The sequence below is a fragment of the Opisthocomus hoazin genome, chromosome Z, assembly GCF_030867145.1.
Source record: "Opisthocomus hoazin isolate bOpiHoa1 chromosome Z, bOpiHoa1.hap1, whole genome shotgun sequence".
Classification (NCBI taxonomy): domain Eukaryota; kingdom Metazoa; phylum Chordata; class Aves; order Opisthocomiformes; family Opisthocomidae; genus Opisthocomus; species Opisthocomus hoazin.
In genome coordinates, this window is record NC_134454.1 from 2,016,958 (window position 1) to 2,038,503 (window position 21,546).

General features: G+C 37.9%; 1 protein-coding gene across 1 annotated transcript in view; it reads left to right on the forward strand.

Annotated features, from left to right (window-relative positions):
- Positions 1–21,546, forward strand: part of ADGRV1 (adhesion G protein-coupled receptor V1) — a 313,027-nt gene that overhangs the window by 31,587 nt on the left and 259,894 nt on the right. Inside the window, exons 12-21 of the mRNA XM_075411234.1 lie at positions 7,815–7,941; positions 8,030–8,215; positions 9,142–9,322; positions 9,922–10,085; positions 10,711–10,834; positions 11,205–11,471; positions 13,910–14,036; positions 16,158–16,375; positions 17,808–18,551; positions 20,634–21,007. Of these exons, the coding sequence (XP_075267349.1) occupies positions 7,815–7,941; positions 8,030–8,215; positions 9,142–9,322; positions 9,922–10,085; positions 10,711–10,834; positions 11,205–11,471; positions 13,910–14,036; positions 16,158–16,375; positions 17,808–18,551; positions 20,634–21,007 (2,512 nt within the window). The remainder of the gene's footprint in view (positions 1–7,814; positions 7,942–8,029; positions 8,216–9,141; positions 9,323–9,921; positions 10,086–10,710; positions 10,835–11,204; positions 11,472–13,909; positions 14,037–16,157; positions 16,376–17,807; positions 18,552–20,633; positions 21,008–21,546) is intronic.

Consider the following 21,546-nt stretch of genomic DNA (forward strand, 5'->3'; position numbering starts at 1 on the left):
CACAGGAAAGATGTTATTCCACTGCAGAACTGTCCTGCTTCTGTAAAAGCTGGCTGGTGGATGCACCTGGCGCAGAAGGAGTTATTTCATTATACCTTGGCTGCACACTCCATTGGAAAGACAATCCTGTTCAAGAAAAAAACGAATGGGGACTATTGCAAGCAGTTCTCTGCTTTCCTGGTTCATCTCAAGGAATTCATTAGAGTCTCTAGCACTAAGGGGGAAACTAAGGTTAGAAATGATAGTGGAAGTTGTGAAGAAGTTGCTTAAGGTTGCCAGAAAATGGGAGTAGAAAGGTAGGAAACAAATAAGTAGACAGAGGAAGTGGTCAGCGTAAAAGTTTAACTTTTTAAGCTCTGACAGCTCTGCAGGTGTGTGTAACTACAGCTTTCTGCCGTCTGTGCTGAGCAGTAGCCCTAGGCTGTCCCTTGAGAGTGATGGCTGCAGCGAGGATTGAACTGGCAGCTGAACAAACATAACCACTGTTCTGCTTTTGCTCTGTGCGGTGGGAGTAGCAGGTTCTGCTGATCCTGAAGTGGCTGGTAAGCAGCGTGCCAGCAGCAAGCAGCTTTCCCACACTTGGAAGGTCAGAGGGCGAAGGAGGGAGCAGGTGGTCTGCCCTGGAAAAAGAAGTGAACAAGGAGGAGATAAAATCTGAACTTTTCTCTAGACCTGGATAGTGTCCCTCAAGGCTAGGAGTGAAATTTGGCAACTTTAGCATGAGCAGAAGCCAAGAATGCGATGACTGCAAAGATCATCCTTTCAGTCCTGGAGATGACTCTTCAAATCAGGGTTGAAGGATACCAGCAGGGTTATGTGTGTAAGCTTTTGGTATTGCTTTCTGCATAGTTTGTGTTTTCTGGATGAACAGACGATTTCAGTTTGCAAGGCTGGCAGCCAGCACCTCACAGCAGTAGTGAATTAGCATGAAAACAAAGATGCACTGTGCTGTGGATGTGCATGTGCTGTATAAATTGTACCATAACTCAGTACCAGAATAGAGCATGTAAGAACTTTAATGAAACTATAGGCATAGAAATACATTCAGAAGTATTCTATTTATTACCATTAGTAATAGCATGGATAAAACAATAAAAATAATTAGTTCTAACAAGGATGTATTATCTACAACTCAGTGGTGTTGTTAAGGCAGTTTACATTTTAAATGAGATTTGTTTGCATCCATAACTATAAAAGAGACTTCCCAAGCCATTAAAAGTAATATTTTCCTTCCTTGCTCTGTGGCCTCTGTCCATAGGCTGTAGATATTAAAAAAAAGTCTGATGTCTGCCCACAAAATGGAGACCAATGTGTATCATGAAGAATATGCTTCCAAAGGAGACAGATGAGTAATAAAGAAGCAAGGCAATCCTGTACCTGCTGAAGCTTCTTCCTACTTTCTTTTTTTAGGAGCAGCTTCAGGTTGAATGCCCGCCCAGATATTAACAGGCCCAAATAGAGACAAACATGAATAAAGCCAGATGTCTGTAGTGAAATCTGTATGAGAAAGAGAAGGCCTTGATCTTCTTGATGAGTGTAGGTGGAACAGGCCATGGAAATTGTGTGTATGCTTTCTGAAAGCATATATACGTAGCAGGACTGTTCATTTTACCTGGTAAACACAAATAGAAATCAGCATTTTGAAAACCTGATTGTTGTTTTTTTTCCTTCTGCACAATATATTCTCCTGCTGGCAATTATCCCCTTAGCAGGGTGCAGATAGAGAGCTATCTAGTTGGCAATTTTGGCACAAGTGGAGGGCCAGGACCTCCAGAGCATGCGGGTTGTGTTTAAATGAATTGTGCTGAGAGTGAGAGATTGTGGACTTTGGGATCTGGGGACTGCAATATACTGACAAATGGATTTTAATTTGTGAAAGTGATAATCCATAAACAGATGACTGTTTAAATAGTCCTTATGCTCAAATTTTTTTCAAGTCATGACTCAAATACAGATTTGTGCACATATGTTATGACCTAAATCTCATTTACTATGTATAATAAAGCAAAACTGAAGCGATGTACCATGGGGATTTTTATAGTTCTAGTGACTTCTGTGATGTGATACTAGTTTCCACAGGCTGAAATTCTGTCTTGAGTAAATTTGGAAAACAGATTTTTTTACAATTGCAAATGCAAAACATAAGTTTGACTATTTTGTTGTGAAATATCTGGTATTTTTAACATTTTTGGTGTTTAAGAGATTACTTCATGAGAAGAAGTTAGCAGGTCATAGAAGGCCCATTTAAAGCACTGCAAACTGTCTATGTTCCTTAATTCAGGGCTCAAGTAATGTTTATATGTTGTGGGCTGCTGTCTGCACTAGCATGCACAGAAACACTAATATACTGTTTAATGGAGCTGAGATTTCTTCTAACTTCATGATTTCCTGTGGTTAGTGTCTGTTACAAAACTGTATCTTTCTTACTTAGGTAATTTTTGTATGAAGTAATACACATGATGCTATTTGAATTAACTCTTTCAGTGTAAAATGTTGGCTTTTTCTTCAAGGGTTTGATCAGACATTATTCTGATGTGGAAAAAGCTATTTCAAGATAGTAGTACAATGTTTAAATGAGTGCTACTGGACACCTACTGCTAGCTTTTATTACTTTTCAAAATAATAACACCATATATCTCCTGCTATGAGTAACAAAAATTAAAATAGCCTCCAAAATCAAATAATTTGTGGATTAAACCTGGAGAAAAGGTGTTCTCTGATGAGAAGCAGTGTGGAATTTATAATGTGGCAAATCCTACTTTAATACTGCTCTTTAAAGCTAGGTCCTGCCACTAATTAAATCAGTAGATTATCCTAAAAAAATTGAAGGAGTGAACACTGACTTCGAGTCTAGGAAGCAAATTGAGTAACATTCCACAGGCAATCTGAATTCGCGTTTTTTGAGACACCCTGATAGAGAAGAAAGTTTTTTAGAGAAGTCTGTTTTTAATAGTAACAGCAGTACAGATTCACAGTTGCATTTCAGTTTCTCAGGTGCCTTTAATATTAACTTTCTGCAGAATTCCAGTTCTCAGTTCAAAGCTATCAAATTCAACCACATTGCATCAGTTAATAATTGGTATTTTGTTTGCAGTGTTATTTAGTTCATAATAACATTGAAGTGGCCATGTTACTATAAATTCAGTTCAAAATATTCTTTCTGCTATATTGTAGTACCCTGTGTTTAAAAAAGTGTAAGAAACATTTTGAAGCTACTGTTAGTTGTCCCAATTAATCTGTAGTTCTCGCTAAATAATAATGACAGCTTTTTTAAGGAAAGAGTTTCTTGCCTTTTAAAGAAAGAGCCTAATTTCACATGAGATTTGTATTATGGGAAGTGTTTTTTTTACAGCTCTTTCATCACAGGAAACACAGTTATGCAGTTTCAGATTGCGTTTCTTGGGTTAGCATCATAAACATTGCCAGCACTTATCCTCTGCGATAAAATAACACTTCATGTCCACAGATAACCATTTTACAGAGAAAGTTAAGCTGAGGAGGAAAAAAGGCAAGTGGCTTGGCCAGTGGTAGGGATCTTCTTACTCCTGGTCAAGTGCTCTCTCCAGTACCTGGAGCTCCTTGATATGGTGAAGAGACTGTGAACGAGGAGCTGGTTTAACTTTTGTCGTCACTGTTGAATTCCCTCACCTGGGCAAACTATGAGTTTTGGAAGTTCTGAATAGCCATTTTTGTTCTGTTTCTGCACTGCTGTTATAGGAGTGCCTAAATTCTCTTTAGTGAAATGGGACTAAACTGATCCTGTGCACTCTGTGGCGGTTTGAACGTGTTTACTCTGCGATGAAAGGACTGTACATGAACATAGAGTTGTTCTTGGATGTTGTCAGAGCCTGTAGCAAGATCTGATGGCTGGTGGCCTGTGGGCTGTGCAGTGTCTTTGAGCCAGGGGTCCAGCCTCATACCATGGCTAGTTGGGCAGGGTCCAGTCCCACTGCCCCAGCAAGGCCGGAGAGCTGGCTGGAGCGGGTAACTGTGGGCAACCTGGAGTCCAGGGCATCACAGAATCATAGAATCATAAAATCATTAAAGTTGGAAAAGACATCTAAGATCATCAAGTCCAACCATCAACCCAACACCACCGTGCCTGCTGAACCATGTCCTGAAGTGCTACATCTACACGTTTTTTGAACCCCTCCAGGGATGGTGACTCCCCCACTGCCCTGGGCAGCCTGTTCCAATGCCTGACCACTCTTTCAGTAAAGAAATTTTCCCTCATATCCAATCTGAACCTCCCCTGACACAATGTGAGGCCATTGCCTCTCGTCCTGTCACTAGTTACTTGGGAGAAGTGACCAACACCCACCTCACTACAACCTCCTTTCAGGTAGCTGTAGAGAGCAAGGTCACAGTGGTGGGGCTGATCAAGCCAGGAACACGCCTCAGGTTTAGGTCTCCGGGGTCAGGTACAGCCCAGCGATGCCAGGCAGGTCCACAGTGAGGAGACAAATCCAAGGTAGAGCCAGGAATTCACCTGGTGGGTCCTGATCCAGGGATGTCACGAGAATTTATACATGTGTACCTCGGAGCGTCGACATGAGGGGTCCTGTGGTGTAGACCGTTCGCTGCTCATGTTACAGCAGTTTAGAGTTGGAAGCCTGAGCCTAGTTGCTTCTATTCCATTTTTGTGGGGGCTATTTTATGGCTTTTTTTATTAGTAACCGACATTTACCACGTCAGAACAGTGACAGAAATCTGGCCAGTCACACAGAGAGAACATGGTCAGATCAATCAATCAATCAATCAATAAAGTGGTCCTAATGTTGAAAACAGGACTTGGATGGAGAAACTTCCCGAACAGTGGTTTTATTTAGCAGTGGATGGGCTGAATCTGACTAGTTGCTTTCTGACCTGCAAGTTCTCTAGATTCCGTTCTGACTTACATTGTGACTGTTTAAAAGTAATAAAGTATTGCCAGTCTTCTCAGGCCTTCCAGGGAACACCTGGAGATGCTCAGGAAGCACACCTTACGGTGCCTTGTGACTGTTTCCTTGCTGCTGCCCTCTGATATCTGCCTTGAAGCGTGCTGGATTCTCCCGTGGCTCCGCGGTTCATCTGAACAGGCTTTTTGTCTGAGCTGCAGTTGGACTCATGCAGCGTAACTTCATGAAGCTGAAAGAGATTTTATTTCTGGCATGCCCTTTCGCTTTATCATGAATTATTATGTCTTAACTACTTAAGCTTGTACACACACATCAAAAACTCACTTGACATAATGCTTCATTTGTATTCCTTGTTGTAAATTATATTGCCAACAGCTTAGTGATATAATTAAATTTTAAAATTACGAACTCTGGAATTTTCTCCTTGATGTTTTCATTGTGTTAATACTTTGATAGTTTTGGAACACTTCTGCATACGTTTTGGAAGAAAGAGAGAATGTCTCAATATATAGTGTTTAAAATTTAGTGTCACTGGAAATCAATGAGAAATTTCGATTAACATTTCCTACATGAAAGAGTGTATCTGCAAGTGTACTTGCTTTACTTTCTCAAACTTTGGAGTGAACTTTTGTCTCTATTGAATTCTGAATCAGAGTTCTTTTTTGAGATTAGCAAAGTCAGAATTTCACTTTGTAAATGCCATGGTAAACTATGGTATTTTGATTGGAGATACCTGTTTTTGTCATTACTTTGTCATTACTGTGACAGATTGCTGAAATAACATATCATGGAGGCATCTAGATTTTTTTTTTTTTTAATTAATTAAGGGCTATTTATCAATGCAGGCTTCTGATGCAGTTGTGAGCAGGCGCAGAGGTTGGCAGTGATGGAGCTTTTGGAGGAGTGACCATGAATGGGTCTTGACGTGCTGAATTGGTCATGGGGTCATTTCTCCTAAGTGAGAGCTGCCCACTTGCTAGCCTTTGTCAACAGGAAAATGCCAAGCAAGTAGAGTTCCCATAAAATGAACATTATAAGCTTTTGGAAAGGAGAAAGCAAGCTTTGTGTGTTTTTTCTTTTTTTTAATTATTATGATTCTTTTCTAAGATTGGTACTATTGAAATTCTAGCAAGTGGCACTTTCATTCCTTCCCCCGTCCCCTTCCTCCTTTTTTTCTTTCTGTGTTGACAGGGTAGAGACAGAAAGGTTTGTCGTGTACTTTGGGTAAGTGCAGTGAACTGTGTTTTGTCTTCAGTGAATCGGTGCTTTGTTTTACAAGTGATTGGTTTGGACAGAATCTCTCTTTATCATTTCTTTTTCTCTCAGGAATCACGTCTTCTGCATCTCTTCAGACAATGCATGCTTGCCCTTTGGTGTTTAGTTTGATGGCATGGGGCTCTGGCTTGAAGGAGTTTCTTTATTTAGGCTCTGTGAATGATGAAAGTTATGAATGCATGGCTCAGTGTTTGATTTTTGAGCGTTTGATGCAATAATGGTTTAGTTGTTTTAAACTTCAGAAATACAATTTGCCCCATCTAAATCACTGAACTCGCTAGAATTATACAAAAGAAGTTTTCCGTGGTCAACGATGAGTTGTTATCTTGTTATTGAATAACTTACATGTAGTTTACGTTAACACAAGTTACTGTGTCTGCTGACATATTTTTTTAATGTGCAATAAAAATGACAAGAAACATAATATTTCCTGTTTCACATCTTGTATTCTCCCTGTAGATTTTGCTACAAGATACATTGCTATTTGTTTTTTCTTGCATGAGCGTTCCAGTTCTTTATGGAGTGTTTGTGGAAACAGTTCTGGGACTGATTTCAAATATTGAATATAATAGATCACAAAGATTTCTTTCTACATGAAGTAATGTTTCATGAAGTCTAGGCTGTAGTACAGTGAAACCATAAAAATATTTACACTGTGATGGACGGAGAGTTCATTGAAATTTTCTTCCAGGAAACATGGAAGGCGCACAGGAATGTAATACCTACATAAAACACCATGTCATAAGCCATGTGCAAACCATCAGTCTGTAGGTGCATTCTTGTTGCACCCTTCAGTAGTAGTTTTTCTGGCATTTTTAGTGTAATGAACTTAAGACAACGGCATTGAAAATTACCACGTCTGAGGAAATGAGTGCGAGAAATGTGCGAGGTTCCCTTCTCTTGCCAGATATGGCCCATTTGTGTCCATGAGTGAGACCGAGATGCCCTAGCAGCAGCCCAGGGAGAGAAATCCTCCACCAAGAGGAGCTCTGTTTGATCCTGCACTGTTCACTGTATGCTTTTAGGCAGTGGGTTTCTGAATAAGGGAGGAGAAAGGGAGTGAGTCTGAGCTACTGAGAGTAGGTCCAACACTTACCAGAACCAGACTGGGATCCTACAGGCAGTGTCCACATCTTACAGAAGGCAGGTTAACACACAGGTGAGGATGAAATCCGCAATGTTGAGGGGCAAGTCTCCTCCTATTTGTAGGAACAGTAAATTTGGCAGAAGAGGGTAAGAATGTGTGCTTGTCAATGTAATTTCTATTTGCTCAAGTGATTTTGGATTGACCTCTGGTTTGATCCAAATACAAAGTAATATGGAATGTAACTATCTTTTCACTGCAGAATTCTGTTTCTTTTCCTGTCTGTTGTGTGCATGTGTGCCTAAAAATACCCAGAATCACCAACTATAAAAACTAATCAGAAAGCAAAGTTGCTTCAGAAACAAAGGTGGGGTTTTTTTTGCAAGTGGATAAAACATACTGATGCGTCTTTCTTAATTTGTTTTATTTTTTGCAGGTAATTGTTTGTTTTCATAATCCTTTTATAAAATTCATCAGTATTCTAATGTCCTTTGCATAGATGTGTTTTTACTTGCCAGAACTGTCACTCAAAAAGCCCTCTTGCCTTCTTTTCTCAGGGTCAGTGTGGAAAACCAAATACTGAAATATGGGTTTACTACTTGTGAAATTATTATTTTGGAAAATGATGATCCTGGAGGAGTGTTCGAATTTTCTCCCTCTTCCAGAGGTCCCTACAGTATCAAGGTAGCTATCTGAGTAAGTTCTCTTAATCATTAGGATCAACTTTGTTTCAGCAGAGTGCTAGAAAACAGCTGGATTTTCTATTTTACAGGAAGGGGAGTCTGTCGAACTGCAGATTGTCCGCAGCAGAGGAAGCCTCCTCAGGCAGTTTCTGCGCTACACTGTAGAACCGAGAGACAATAACGAGTTTTATGGAAGCACAGGAATTCTGGAGTTTAAGCCTGGTGAAAGAGAGATCATAATTACTCTGCTGACAAGGATGGATGAGATTCCAGAGGTTAAAATTAATATTTTTCTCTCTTCACATTGTGTTCACAGGCATATTAGTTTGTCACGTATTAAAATATAGGCAAGTATATAAGGGCAGAACAACTGTTTAATGGCTTTTCTCCAAAATGTCTTCCCAGCCTCCAAACCAGGGAAGCCTGGATGAATAGAAGGTGACTTTGGGTTTAATAGTCCTCAGTGGATTTTCTTCTGTGAATCAAAATGATTAAGCTTATAAGTTGAATCCATGGAAGTTTTTAGCACCCATGACATTCCGTAGCATAGGGTGCCATTGTTGAGTTGAACTCTGTGTGAAGAACGACTTCCTTTTTATATTCTTTTTTTCCAGTAATCATCTGATAGCTTCACTCAGTGATCCCCAGTCTAGACTAATGCTGGCCTTATAGATACATAGATGCAATACTTGTTTTAATGTTCCTTGAAGCATTATCTGTGCGTTTTTTTGAAGAAATGTGTGGAGTACAAAGCCCCATTAGATTAATAAGGCAAGATGATACGTTCTTTCTAAATTAGTGTGCTGTCAATGGTTTTAAAATCTTTGCTTTCCCTGTTACAAAGCCGGAAAAGTTAGTAAATCTTACAGAAAAGAAAGCTTACATTTCGGGGAACATTACAAATACATTTGTACTAGTGACTTGATGTGATTCTAAGTTAAGTACACAAAATAAGGCCTTGCCTGTAATAATGCTAGATTTTTGGAGAAAACTGTCCTATCAGAGATGGAAATTTCTAATTATTTGCTTGTTCTGGTGGCAATGTGCAAACACATTGTGCATGTAGAAAGTATGTGTTATTTCCTTTTGTTTAAATTTGTATCTCTTTCTGCCTGGCTAGACACTGTGGATGTTTGCCCATTTTTTTTGGATGTGAATACTGAATATGTATGTTTATTCTGACTGAGCTTCCCTCTTCTAGCTGGACGAGATGTATTCTGTGGTACTCAGTGGCTACAGTGAAATACCAGGCAAGCTGGGAAATGCCACAACGGTCAATATAACCATTTTGAAGAATGATGACCCACATGGTGTCATTCAGTTTCTACCTGATGAACTATCAGTAACAATAAAGGAAAGTAAAGGAGAAATCATCTACGCTGGTAATTTTTTTTTTTTTTACAAGAGTTACTGCTTTATCTGTTCTCTGCCCCCGCAAGGCTTCCTTTCCCCATTTCACCTTTCTAGGACAATGTCTGACTGCAGTCTCCACTCAGGAGTTTCCAGAGTGGTGCAGTGCCAGCAAGATGAGCAGTAGAGGCTGAAGTGGAAAAGGAAGGACGTGGAAAGCCAGAGGGATCAATCCAGTTAAAAAAAATGGCTACAGAATATGCCAGACAGGAGGGATGGAGTGTTGGTGTATGTGCAAAGTGCAGCCTGGAGATAGTAGCTACGTTTGTGGAGCAAGAAGAGTAGGGTGCTATGTGAGAGGAGAGTAGAGCTGAGTGTTCAGATGAGTGGCTTCAATTTGTCTATTCAATTATCAAGTACATGTACAGGCAAAAAGTAACAAATTTGAACAGTCTTGAGCTGCTTTAATGGTCTTTGTCGTTTTGTGTAGTGCTCTCATAGTATTGCTTTTGCAAGAAGTGGATTTGCTTGTTGCATCCTTTCCTTTTTCTTTGTTTCAGTTTTGCTGACCTTCTTTTTTATTTGTGTTTTTATGAATATGCACACTGACTGTAGTGTTTGCATTTTTTAGCTGCCTACAGAGTTGTAAGAAGCCAAGGAAACTATGGCAATGTTAGTGTGTCTTGGGTTGTTGATCCAGCATGCACCAATGACATCTATCCAGAACAAGGAACTATTTTTTTCGATAATCTGGAGTTTTCAAAAAATATCACTATTTACTCACTGCCAGATGAGGTAAGCATTTTTACAGTGCTTTTGTGTGAGTATGTGGGACAAAGAATAAGTACTAAAACATTATAATTTAAGGAGAAAGAAGAAATATCTGGATTTTAGGAGAATGTTTTTTTCTCTAAAACTGAGACTACTTCAGCAAATCATAAAAGAATTTGAGAAACTGTACATACTTAAAAATGTTAGAGGCTGAGAGTAGTTGAAGGTGGTTGAATTATAGAAAAGTTCTTTTGAATAAAAACTCTGTTTTGGTAGTAGGAGTCCTAATTTTTATTTTTAAGGCCGATACATTTGAAGTAATGTAAGAAAGAATCAGAATAATTAATAATAAATAAATAAAACTGTAAAAATAAATCACGTGTATCAGAAGCAGGAAATTGCAAGGTAACTTCTGAGTCATCTGTACAACAGTAAAGATGAGAGGAGTTATTTACGAGGATTTTAGACTGATGATGGTTTCTGTGTAACTGTACAAACTGTCATTTGTCATGTTTCTTGACACACGTAAGGGTCAATAAATAAAATAACACTCAGAAATCTCTGGTTTGTTAACCCCTTCAGCTGTTCATTTTAATTTCTTCATTGTTTTGTATACAAGAAATTAATATCATAATACTTTCTTTTTCAGGTGCCTGAAGAGATGGAAGTATTCATCATCAGCTTATTCAATGCTACTGGTGGAGCCAGGCTGGGCAATATAACCAGTGCAATTTTACAAATTACAAGGAATGATGATCCTATTTATTTTGCAGGTTAGATACTATTGTTTTTAAATGTAGAATACATATACTACCTTGAACAGATTTTATTGACAGACCATATCATTAAGAAATCCTAATCCTAGTGGATCTAGTATAAAACATTCATTTTTGTGTTGTGTTCAATTTGTATTTGTTTCCTCCAGAACCTTGACTTATTTCATTACTCTCTTTGTTGATGGTGAGATTGGTTAAGTGTACAACAATATTCTCTTGTACCTGCACATAGTTCCATGCCTTTACCACATATGCCTTCTGTTTCACTGAGGAGAAGGATCCTCTTGGGGAGGATTAAGACAACAGGCCACACACAAGGAGCTCAGGTTTGACAACTCAGGTGGATTTGTTGCTTGTGTATTTTCAGAACCCCTGACAGTGAGCGTTAAAGAAGGAGGTGCTGCAAACTTTACAGTCCTAAGGAACGGATCTGCTGATGTTGCTGTTGCTGTCCAGTATATGACAGTTAATGGAGATGCAACAGCTGAAGAGGAAGACTTTGTTCCCAGTGGAAAGAGCAGCGTTATTTTATTTGATGTTGGAGAAAGAGAGCAGAACTTATCTGTATATATTAATGATGATGATACCCCTGAAACTGATGAAACATTTTATATCTTCCTTTTGAATTCTACAGGTAAAAGTAATGATTTGATATATGTTTAGTAAATATCCTTTTGTTTTGTTGCACTTCTTTACCAGATTGTTCTTATCATAAAGCGATATATAAGTGTCAAATATTACATGAATAAGGTTTACTTCAACATCTCTATACAATTACCATATACAGTATGTTTGGATTTTCGTCTTTAATTGCTTAACTGGAAAAAAAAATCAAATTATATAGCTGAAACCTTTCCTGCAAAAATAACTGCAGTCAAAGTCTCTTTTCAAATGTAAATGCTCCAAATTAGATGGGGTTTTGACTTGACTACAGAAACACAAGGCTAAAGAATGTTAGTAGTGCAACAGTCTTAGGGAAAGAAGGATTCTTTTAGGTTTTTTGTCACGCTCCAGTGTATACTACACAACTGCCTGATTTTGTAAAAACAAACAGAACTGCCTTGTTTTAGAGCAAAACCATGTAAATTGGTCTCTGTTTTATTTGTGTAGTCGTGCAATGTATGCATACATTTTTTTTCAGTCTGACATTATACTTTTACAAGGCTTAATCTACAGAAGAATGTGTGTGAGAAATTACCCAGTGTACCACCAGTAAAGAATGGGTTTATTATCTTAGAAGTAACATTGTCTTTAAAAAAACAAAAATAATTTAGCAGGAAATGGTACAAAATTATTCATCACATTCCTGTTTTTAAATAGACGTCTTGTGGAATAACCTGTCTCTGCTGTGTAATACTGATAAGAAAATGTAAGTGAAATGTAAGAATTAGGTACGTTTTCCTGTGTTCTACCTGCTTAATAAAGACCCTGCCCACCCCTAGCCCTGCCAAAAAGTAAGATGTAATATGGGAGTCATTTACAATTGTGTTAGCAAATTTTAATGATTTACTGTCCTATTCTGTAGCTGAGAGGTAATAACAGGCTGTGATCACACTGCGTGGTCATTTCAATGCAAACCAAAACTGAAATGAATAATCAAATAATCAAATCAAAACAAGGACTCCGACTTGAGGGGCTGTAATTTAATAAAGCAAAGGAGAACTATCACACTTAACTGTCAGACTATACCTTCACGTTAGATTGCGTGGGAGGTTCACAAAGTAAAATGCCTACCAGGGATTCAGTTCAAGACGAGGAAATATAAAATCAGATTTCTTCATTTAGACATGCATGCAAAGTGCTTTAGCCCTCATTACAATCTGTAATGATCTGATTGACAGCCAGTGAGTCTGGGAGCGCTTCAGGTCACAGGACAGTGGACAGGCGGTGGGAGGTCTATGAACGGCTCACAAGGCTTCACTGCTCTCAAACTGAGTCTGCCCTAGACATTGGTAGCACTCAGCCAGATAATTGTTGGGGAATTTTTAGCAGTTCTTTGATACAAGGTGGCTTATGTGTTTCCTGAGGTCAGCTGGCATTCACTCTGGTACCCAGGTCTCTTACAGAACATCAACCTTATGGAAATGATTGAGCAAAGCCATTCTTCATTATTCAATGATCTCTTTCTACTTTACTAACTTTCTTCAGAATCTACTGGCATTTTCTCTTACCACCCTTTCGGGAGCATATGATGGCTTTCCTCCTGGCACAGTGGGTCTACAAGGATGGGTAGCTGCATGCTCACTTTGCCTCTAGAAGGAGGATCATATCATCATGCAGCCTCTCTAGAATCGCTAAGGATACAGAACACTTCTACAGATGTTCCTGAAAACAGAGAAATTTCTTTTCTTTTTATGATCTGTTGCATATATTGGGATTGTTACATCCCTTTTGAAACTTATGTTGGACTCTTGTACCTCAGACAAAATACAGAAACGGGTATTTAAAGTTAGAGCAGTAATCACATCGTTTGCTTTGGAACAAAGGCTAGTCTAACGCTTACATAGGGTAGATAATGCGATGGAGTGGAAACATAATGCAGGTCTGTGGACACAGGAAGGGTGCTAGACGGTCTCAACAGTGCTAATATACACAGAGAAACCATACTATCTTTCACTGTATTTCATAGATATCTTATATTTTTTTTCCTTTCAGATAGGCTGGGATATGGGTATGAATAAACTCTTAGACCTTGTTCTTAGCTTGTGTTTAGATGAAGTGCAATATTTCTATTCTAGATCTAAGGAAGAGCTGGGTTCTCTAAGTACATGTCTTTTTCTTTTGACTTGGCCAATTGATCAAACATAAAATATTACCTCTCATAAAATCCTTTCTGCTCAGAATCACATCCTCTCTGGTCATGTCACATATGTCTTTTTCCTGCAAATCTTATGTTTTACTCTGTTTTGCCTATTACTGAAGATCTCGAATATTGCTTTTTACCAGTTGTTTTATCACTGTTCATGTCTTTGTTTACATAAAAGCAGTTGGTGTGAGAAGGCAATACCTTCATTTTATAGTGACCTCCATTTCTGACTCCAGTTTTGATAAAATTAATCCCCCTTTTTTTAGGGGATACTGTTATCTTTAAGGGTGGAGTGGCTACAGTTATTATTGAAGCAAATGATGATCCTAATGGAATTTTCTCCTTGGAACCTGTGGAGAAGCCAGTGGAAGAAGGCAAAAGTAACAATTTTTCGTAAGCAACTTCTAAATAATACTTTTTTGCTTTTTTGGAATAATCTTTTTTGGTACTTTATGGGTAGTACTTTGATCTAATCCCATACATGTTTGCATTCATAAACAAGTATTAAAGGAAAATAGCTTTACCAAATTTTTGATTAAATGATTTGTAAACATATTGAAGACATCAGACGCTATCAAGTATACCGTACATATTCAAAAGTGTACAGAAATTAATGTAAAGAAGTAAGACTACAACACTATTGTTTTGTTGTTTTCTCAGTAGACTTTAGATACTGAAGAATCTAGATGGCTGAGCAGAATATAACCTGGACTAATGGAGAATTAAACAAATCTCTTCAAAATGCAGCTAAATACAACTATATAGTTCTTTTTTTTTTTTCAACCTACTTTGATGCCTGCTCCTACAACCAACCTATGTTCCTGTATTCTTTGTGTTAGTTTGAATTTATTCTATCTGTTAATAACCAATGGATGTCTATACTGGAAGGCCAGATATGGCCGTCTTCTAGACTGAACTTACTCTTCCCTAGTCTGACCTCTGAAAGCATGTTCCCTCCAGACACTGTGATGTATTCAAGAAAGGAAAGGGTTAAGAAATTAATTTACTTGGCTTTTTACCTTGGTACATTCTGTAAAGTCAGCACGGGATTACAATTTGACAGAACAACTGATTTTTCGTTAAGAAACCTCCAGACAGAATATAAAGAGAAGACAGGCCACAATAAATGTGATATAGCTTGAAAAGTTAGGGAAGAGGCTCTTTTCACATTTGTTTAATTATCTTTTGTATCGTTTTGTTTTATTTTTTTGTTTTGTTTTAAGGCCTTGAGGCAGATGCCTATGACTGTGAATTAGGTCTTCAGGCTTATGTTACACATCTGAAAAATTAAATTCCTTGAGAAAATAGGATATCAAATATATTGTGTCTTTGGTTTTGTTGTGTTGCTCTTTGGTTTTTTTTTGTCCTTCATAATCTTATTTGCAGGATAAATTTTTTTGATTTGATGATATGAAGAATGGTGATTTGAACTAAACATGTTTATATACAGGTGCTTTACGGAAGTGCACAATACCAAGATCACCAAGATTTGAGGACCTTTCTCAGTCCTCATGGATGAAATATATTTACTAGGGAGCTGTCTATTCCATAACCTCACTGTTCTGGCTGTTCTGTAGTACATAACAGACGTGTCAGAGTAGCATATAACCTAACAGTTAAAGAACAGCTATGTCAGCCCTGAGCTTTAAAGGGACTAATTGGAGTTACTGCAACAGTGCTACACAGCTGAGGTAGAGCACCCTAGTTAATGGCAAAAAATGAAAAACCTTTGGAAGCAGAAACAACATCATTGTGTTGCTGTGCCTAGACTAGTTTTGCTGAACTAATTTTTCAGCCTGATATGCTGAAATGAAAATGAAAAATGAACTGCACTTGTATGTAAGTCACACTTTGTTAAGAAAAGCACTACACACTTCAGTTTTTGTTTTAATGCCTTTTGGAAATTGGTGAAATTATGTTATCAGATAGCTATACAAAAATGAAATCTTGGTTTTATTTACTACATTCTTAATCTGGAATAACTGTAGATTTCTGAAGGATGTAGAACATAACCCAAAATTTATACAGAAGTAAGAAAGAGTTTAAGGGGACTTGATGGTTAAAGGGAAAAATGTTCGCAGTTAAATGTAGATGATTCTCTTGCTTGTCCAAGGGTGGCCAGGCATATCAATTTTTAATGTTAACTTGCTGAACTATTATACATTCAATATACATTAATATAGCATACACTGTTATACATTCACTATTATTTAAATAATAGAAATGCATGGCAAGTGATGTATAGCTTAACAGTACTACTTTGTGTGGACCTACAAGGGTTACTTTTTTCTGAGGTACCTGTGGTATACCTGGAAGTAGAATTATACTGTGAAATTACAGGCCTTCGAAGTACATTGCATTATTTTTCATGGTTCTATGTATTGTCCATGGTCATGTAGAGCGTTGTATATTATTTTTCACAGTAAGGATGATTAGTGTAATCATGTTTTCCCTTGATAATGAATGCTGATGGATACCTGCCAGGACGTTCACCCTTTCTGTATCACTGAACAGGGTTTTGAGACACAGAGGACACTTTGGCAATGTCTCACTGACCTGGCAGCTGTTCGATAATGACTCTGCGCTGAGGCCAGGAGAAGAATTCTATGAAACTTACGGGACTGTGTACTTCATGGATGGTGAAGGATCAAAGCCAATAACACTCCGTGCTATTTCAGATAGAATTCCTGAATTCAATGAATTTTACATTTTAAAGTTGGTGAACGCTTCAGGTATTGTCTTCCATACCACCATTCCCTTCATATCTGTTAGAAAAGAGTTACATTTAATCAGTCAAAAAGAAACCAACCCTGGAAAGAGCTTTGCCTTGAATCATGTCTTGATATCCTATACTTTTCTAGTCAGATTTTAGGTTTTATTTTTCATCTAATCTTAGTTTAGTTGTATGAATACAGTTATTCAGTGCCTGAATTATAGTTATACATATTTTGGTGATCTGACCTTTAGAAAGAATGCCTCTTGGTGATTTCAGAGATGTAGATCTTCGGGTAGTTGAAGACAAAATAAAGCTATTAAAGGCTTTGCGTGTCTGCCGTTATTGATGTTGATTGGTTTGTTTGCTTTTTTCTAGAGGAGGTAAAATACTTATAGTTACCACTTCATATGACTTAAATTCCAACTGCTACAGGTCTGCTACTGAGCAGAGCTCCAAATCTCCTGAACTCATTCCACCTCAGTACTATTTATGGTATTCTTTGCCCAGATCCAACTGAAAATATGTGTTGACCTTTCCTGTAAGTGAACTCCATATGTGTGTACAGAAGATTTCCTAACTGTAATAGTAGATCACTGCGCACTTTGGAGGCTCTGCATTCATGCAGTGATCTTCATATGATGAATTCTTACTGTGCAGAAATAGGTAGTGTCATAGAATCATAGAATGGTTTGGGTTGGAAGGGACCTTCAGAGGCCATCTAGCCCAACCCCCCTGCCATGGGTAGGGACATCTGCAACTGGATCGGGTTGCTCAGAGCCCTGTCCAACCTGGCCTGGAAAGGTTCCAGGGATGGGACATCTACCACCTCTCTGGGCAACCAGTGCCAAGGTTTCACCACCCTAACTGTAAAAAATGTCTTCCTAATATCTAGTCTAAATCTACTCTTTTTTCACTTTAAAACCATTACCCCTTGTCCTATCACTAGTGGATAGGATAGATGACTAATGGCAGGACTTGGCAGCAATTTTAATACATAACTCGTTAGTGAATTTGCAAGGTATCTGCTTCTGTTTCAGAGGCAATGGGCCAAATTTTTCCATTTGTGTAAATCTTGGAGTAATATGAGAATTGAATCTGGCCCCATGTTTGTCAAATGAATCAAAGGTAACCTACCTCATTGACTAATTCAGAAAAGTTGGAGCTAATCTTGTTTTAGCTGAAAGACAAATGTGTGTTTTGCAGTTGAAAAATAGCATACTGCTTTGTTTTCTATGAAAATTGTTGTTATAGTGTTTTAAAAATAATACAGTTAAATTATGTTACTATTAAAACAGTGCATTTTCTAAGCATTCAGATGCTCTTTAAAGAAGATGTAAGCCTTTTTAGAAACATATTTTATTAAAAAACCTTAAAGTACTTACTAACCTTTTTCAGACTGTGTTGTCTGAAACCAGCCATTAACTTTTGCTCTGACTTCCTTTGTATAGGTGGGTCTCCTGGTCCTGGTGGTCAGCTATCTGAAACAAGCCTTGGCATAACCGTGATGATCCCATTCAATGATGACCCTTTTGGAGTCTTTGTTATAGATCCGGAGAGCCAGGACAGAGAGATAGTGGAAGATGTTCTTTCTGAAGATGATCTTTCCTATATTACAGACTTCATGATCTGGAGACAGCAAGGCACCTTTGGTGTTGTTCGTTTAGGTTGGGAAATACTGTCTAGTACATTCCAGGATGGACTACCATCGATGGTAGACTTCTTGTTGCTGGGATCATTTCCAAGTTCAGTACAATCCCAGCCTCACATGAGGCGTCGTCACAGTGGAACAGACGCTTTGTATTTCAGTGGAAAAGAGGATGCGTTTGGGATTATTGGTCCGGAATACTCATACAAAGGAAATACTGCAGTAACCAATTTCACATTTTCAGCATGGTTAATTCCTAACGTCAGTACTGATGGTTATATAGTGGAAAAGGATGACAGTAATGGGACCTTATATTACGGCGTGAAAATCCAAATAAATGATTCTCATGTTACTGTAGTGCTTCATTATACAGCATTAGGATCCAATATGACATACATGGCTAAAGCAGCAGTCTTGAGATATCTGGATGAAAATACTTGGCTTCACCTTCTGATTACTCTGGATGAAAGTATAATTGAGTTTTACTTGGATGGAAATCCAGTTCTGGGAGGAATGAAGAGCCTGAAAGGAGAAGCAATTGCTGATGGTGAGCCAATAGCCTGCATTATTTTTTTCTATATGTGAAGTTCTGCATTCTGCAATGTATAGAAGAGTCTAGTTCCTTGACAGGTGTATACAAGATACTGGAATTATTACTTCTAATTAATTAAAAAGAATGGATTAAAAACTCTGAGGATTCTCAAAAAGCATATGGAAATCAGAGCTGGGAAGTTCCAAAAAATTCAGAACAGTAATAGAGCTTGGATTGCAATAATTTGAAAATAAATTAATAATTTATAACTATATTTATAAATGTATGCTTATCTTGTATACATACAGTTATATATGTTTGCAGTTAATAATTTCCATAAGATTTACAGCACTGTAGCTGAGAAAGGACTTTTTTGCTCTCAAGTTCTGAAACATAACACAGTAATTATTCTGTTTCTAGCTGTTTATTATATTACAACAAAGCCAATATCTTGTAAGCAATAGATTTTTTCAGGGTGTAGATTTACTTAAGTATGTATTTGCAGGGTATATTAAAATTATACCTAGAAGTTCAGTAGTGTTCCAAGGAACATTAGCGTGTGTGCTTCAGTTTATCTAACTGGATAGTCACAGATGTGATTTTAGTTATAGGTAACCGTTGTGGACGTTCAATCTGAACTAGCACAGCATGACCAGAGAAGTATCAGAACAATTCCTGTATGAAATCAGATATTATGTGGTTGGAATACATTTTTATTTACTCTTTCTTCTGCCATTTCCCACATGCATTTTTTTTCTTGGCTATGAAGTCCATCCTTTTTCCTTTCTTCCTTCTGCCTTCAGTTTCACAGGTTTTCTTTGGTGGGGATAGGCAGTGAATAATTATCAAATTCTTGAATACAGTTTCCTTTTCTGTAATCAAAGAAGGAGAATTTAAAAAGATACAGTGATGTTAAATGCATTTACATCTATATGCATATATGTAGACAAACATAGAGTGAGAATAGATAGGAGACTTCATTAATTGTATAGTGTAATGTTTTATTTCTGCCTGCAAATTTCCAGTGGTTGAAGTCTGAGAAATAAATTTGCCCTCTGTAACAAAGTAGTGCCTCTGCGATTAACAATTTCCTTTAGAATTGCAGTGCTGTAGCTCAGAAAGGATGTTTTCCCCCTCAGCTTCTAAAACAAAGATGTGTGAAATGCAGTAATGCTGTTGTTGCTAGAAGGGTATGTCTGAGTTGTTGTAAATTTTCTACATTAGCGGAGATGGCATATGTTCTGTCTGGAGATACTACAAGCGTAAGGTAAGGCTTCAATCTGTCTCCATTTATTGTTGGATACTACACAGTGATGAGCATAGTACCCCAGTTTTTCTCAACATCCCTCCACTTTGTGCCCTGGGATCATTACCAGTTGCTGTGGTTTCTTGTCTCTAGAACTGACAGTCAGTGTCATGTGTATGCCAAGGGCACAGTTTGTTCCAAAACCAGGAGACAGCTGGAAAGAAGAGAGTGTTTTAGCACGATAGGAATGCGTATGAGCTACCAGCTTCATATATTTGTGAAAAAGGCACTGTGATCCTGTGATTTGCGAAGTAGGATAATTGTTTGGAGACAGAGAAATATTAATGCTGTTATAAAAAGTGTTTGGAATTTGCTGTACATTTCTAAAGTCCGCATTCCCATGGCATTAGGGGAAAAGAAGGGCTGATACAGTGATGATGAGTATCATCAGAATGGGTCCGCTGTCCTAGCAGAGAGAGACGAGATGGGGTCTGCCAGGAAAAAGGAAATCTGAGAGTGGTTGCAGTTGTGCTGTGCAAATCTGTAGTGGACAGAGAGAAATTTCCAAGCCTCATTAAAATAAGAGATGGTGACAATGTGCTGGTAGAACTAGTAGGATGAAAAACCTGAACAGTTTAGGATGGAATTGTTTGACCTGTGATGATCTACCTGTAACACTGAGATGAGGCCTGGGGAACCTCCTGATTTTGCATTTCAAGATTAGTATGATTCCTAATCTAGGGATAATAAACAGTTTACCATTGATTTTTAACAGTTACAGCTATTCAGCTGCAGATTTATTACTTTGAAGAAATACAATAACATGAGAAAAATGACAATTTCCTTCTCAGGTCCAGGCATAGTGAGAATTGGAGCAGGAATCAACGGCAGCAGTAGGTACACAGGCCTAATGCAGGATGTAAGGCTTTACGAGCGTAAATTGACACGGGCAGAGATCTATGAACTCCATGCAACACCTGCGAAGAGCGATGTCCACCCTGTCTCTGGGTACTTGGAGTATCGGCAAGGAGAGACCAATAAATCATTCATTGTGTCTGCAAAAGATGACAAAGAGGAAGAAGGAGAGGAGTTATTCATCCTAAAGCTAATTTCTGTGCGTGGCGGAGCTCGAATTTCACAAGAAAATACCACAGCAAGATTAAGAATACAGAAAAGTGATAATGCTAATGGTTTATTTGGCTTCACTGGAGCGTGTATTCCTGAGGTAAGGTGTTCATAAGAAAAATTATGGGTGATGTTTTGGACACAGACAAATTAATGGCAAGACCAATTGACCTGCGCAGGGCCTTGATTTCACATTGTTAGTTTTTGTAGTTAATCAATGTTTTCTAGAATTTGGAAATGCGTAAGTTCTGTTGATACAGCCTCAGTCTTACTAGCATTTACAATATAATTTTTATGAATCCCCCAATATTACTTTTGTTAAGAAAATTGATTTTATTACATAAACTGAAGAGTAAGGCTTAAATTTTTCTAGAAGAACATTTTTTTTCCTTCTGTCACATCTGAGACTGAGATATAAATTAAAATAGAAGATCTGATTTTTTTTTTTTGAGAATGGATTATTACAAAGATTTTAATTTTATTCTTCTGTGTTCTGTGATTGGAAGAATTTTACTACAGGTCATGCAAGGACAAGGTGTGATGTGGTTTTCCACAATCATTTGCTGTCAGAAGTTATTAGGTATAAATTGCATATGTTTTGTGTGAATGTGGTTCATACTGGCTGTCAGTTGCTTTTTT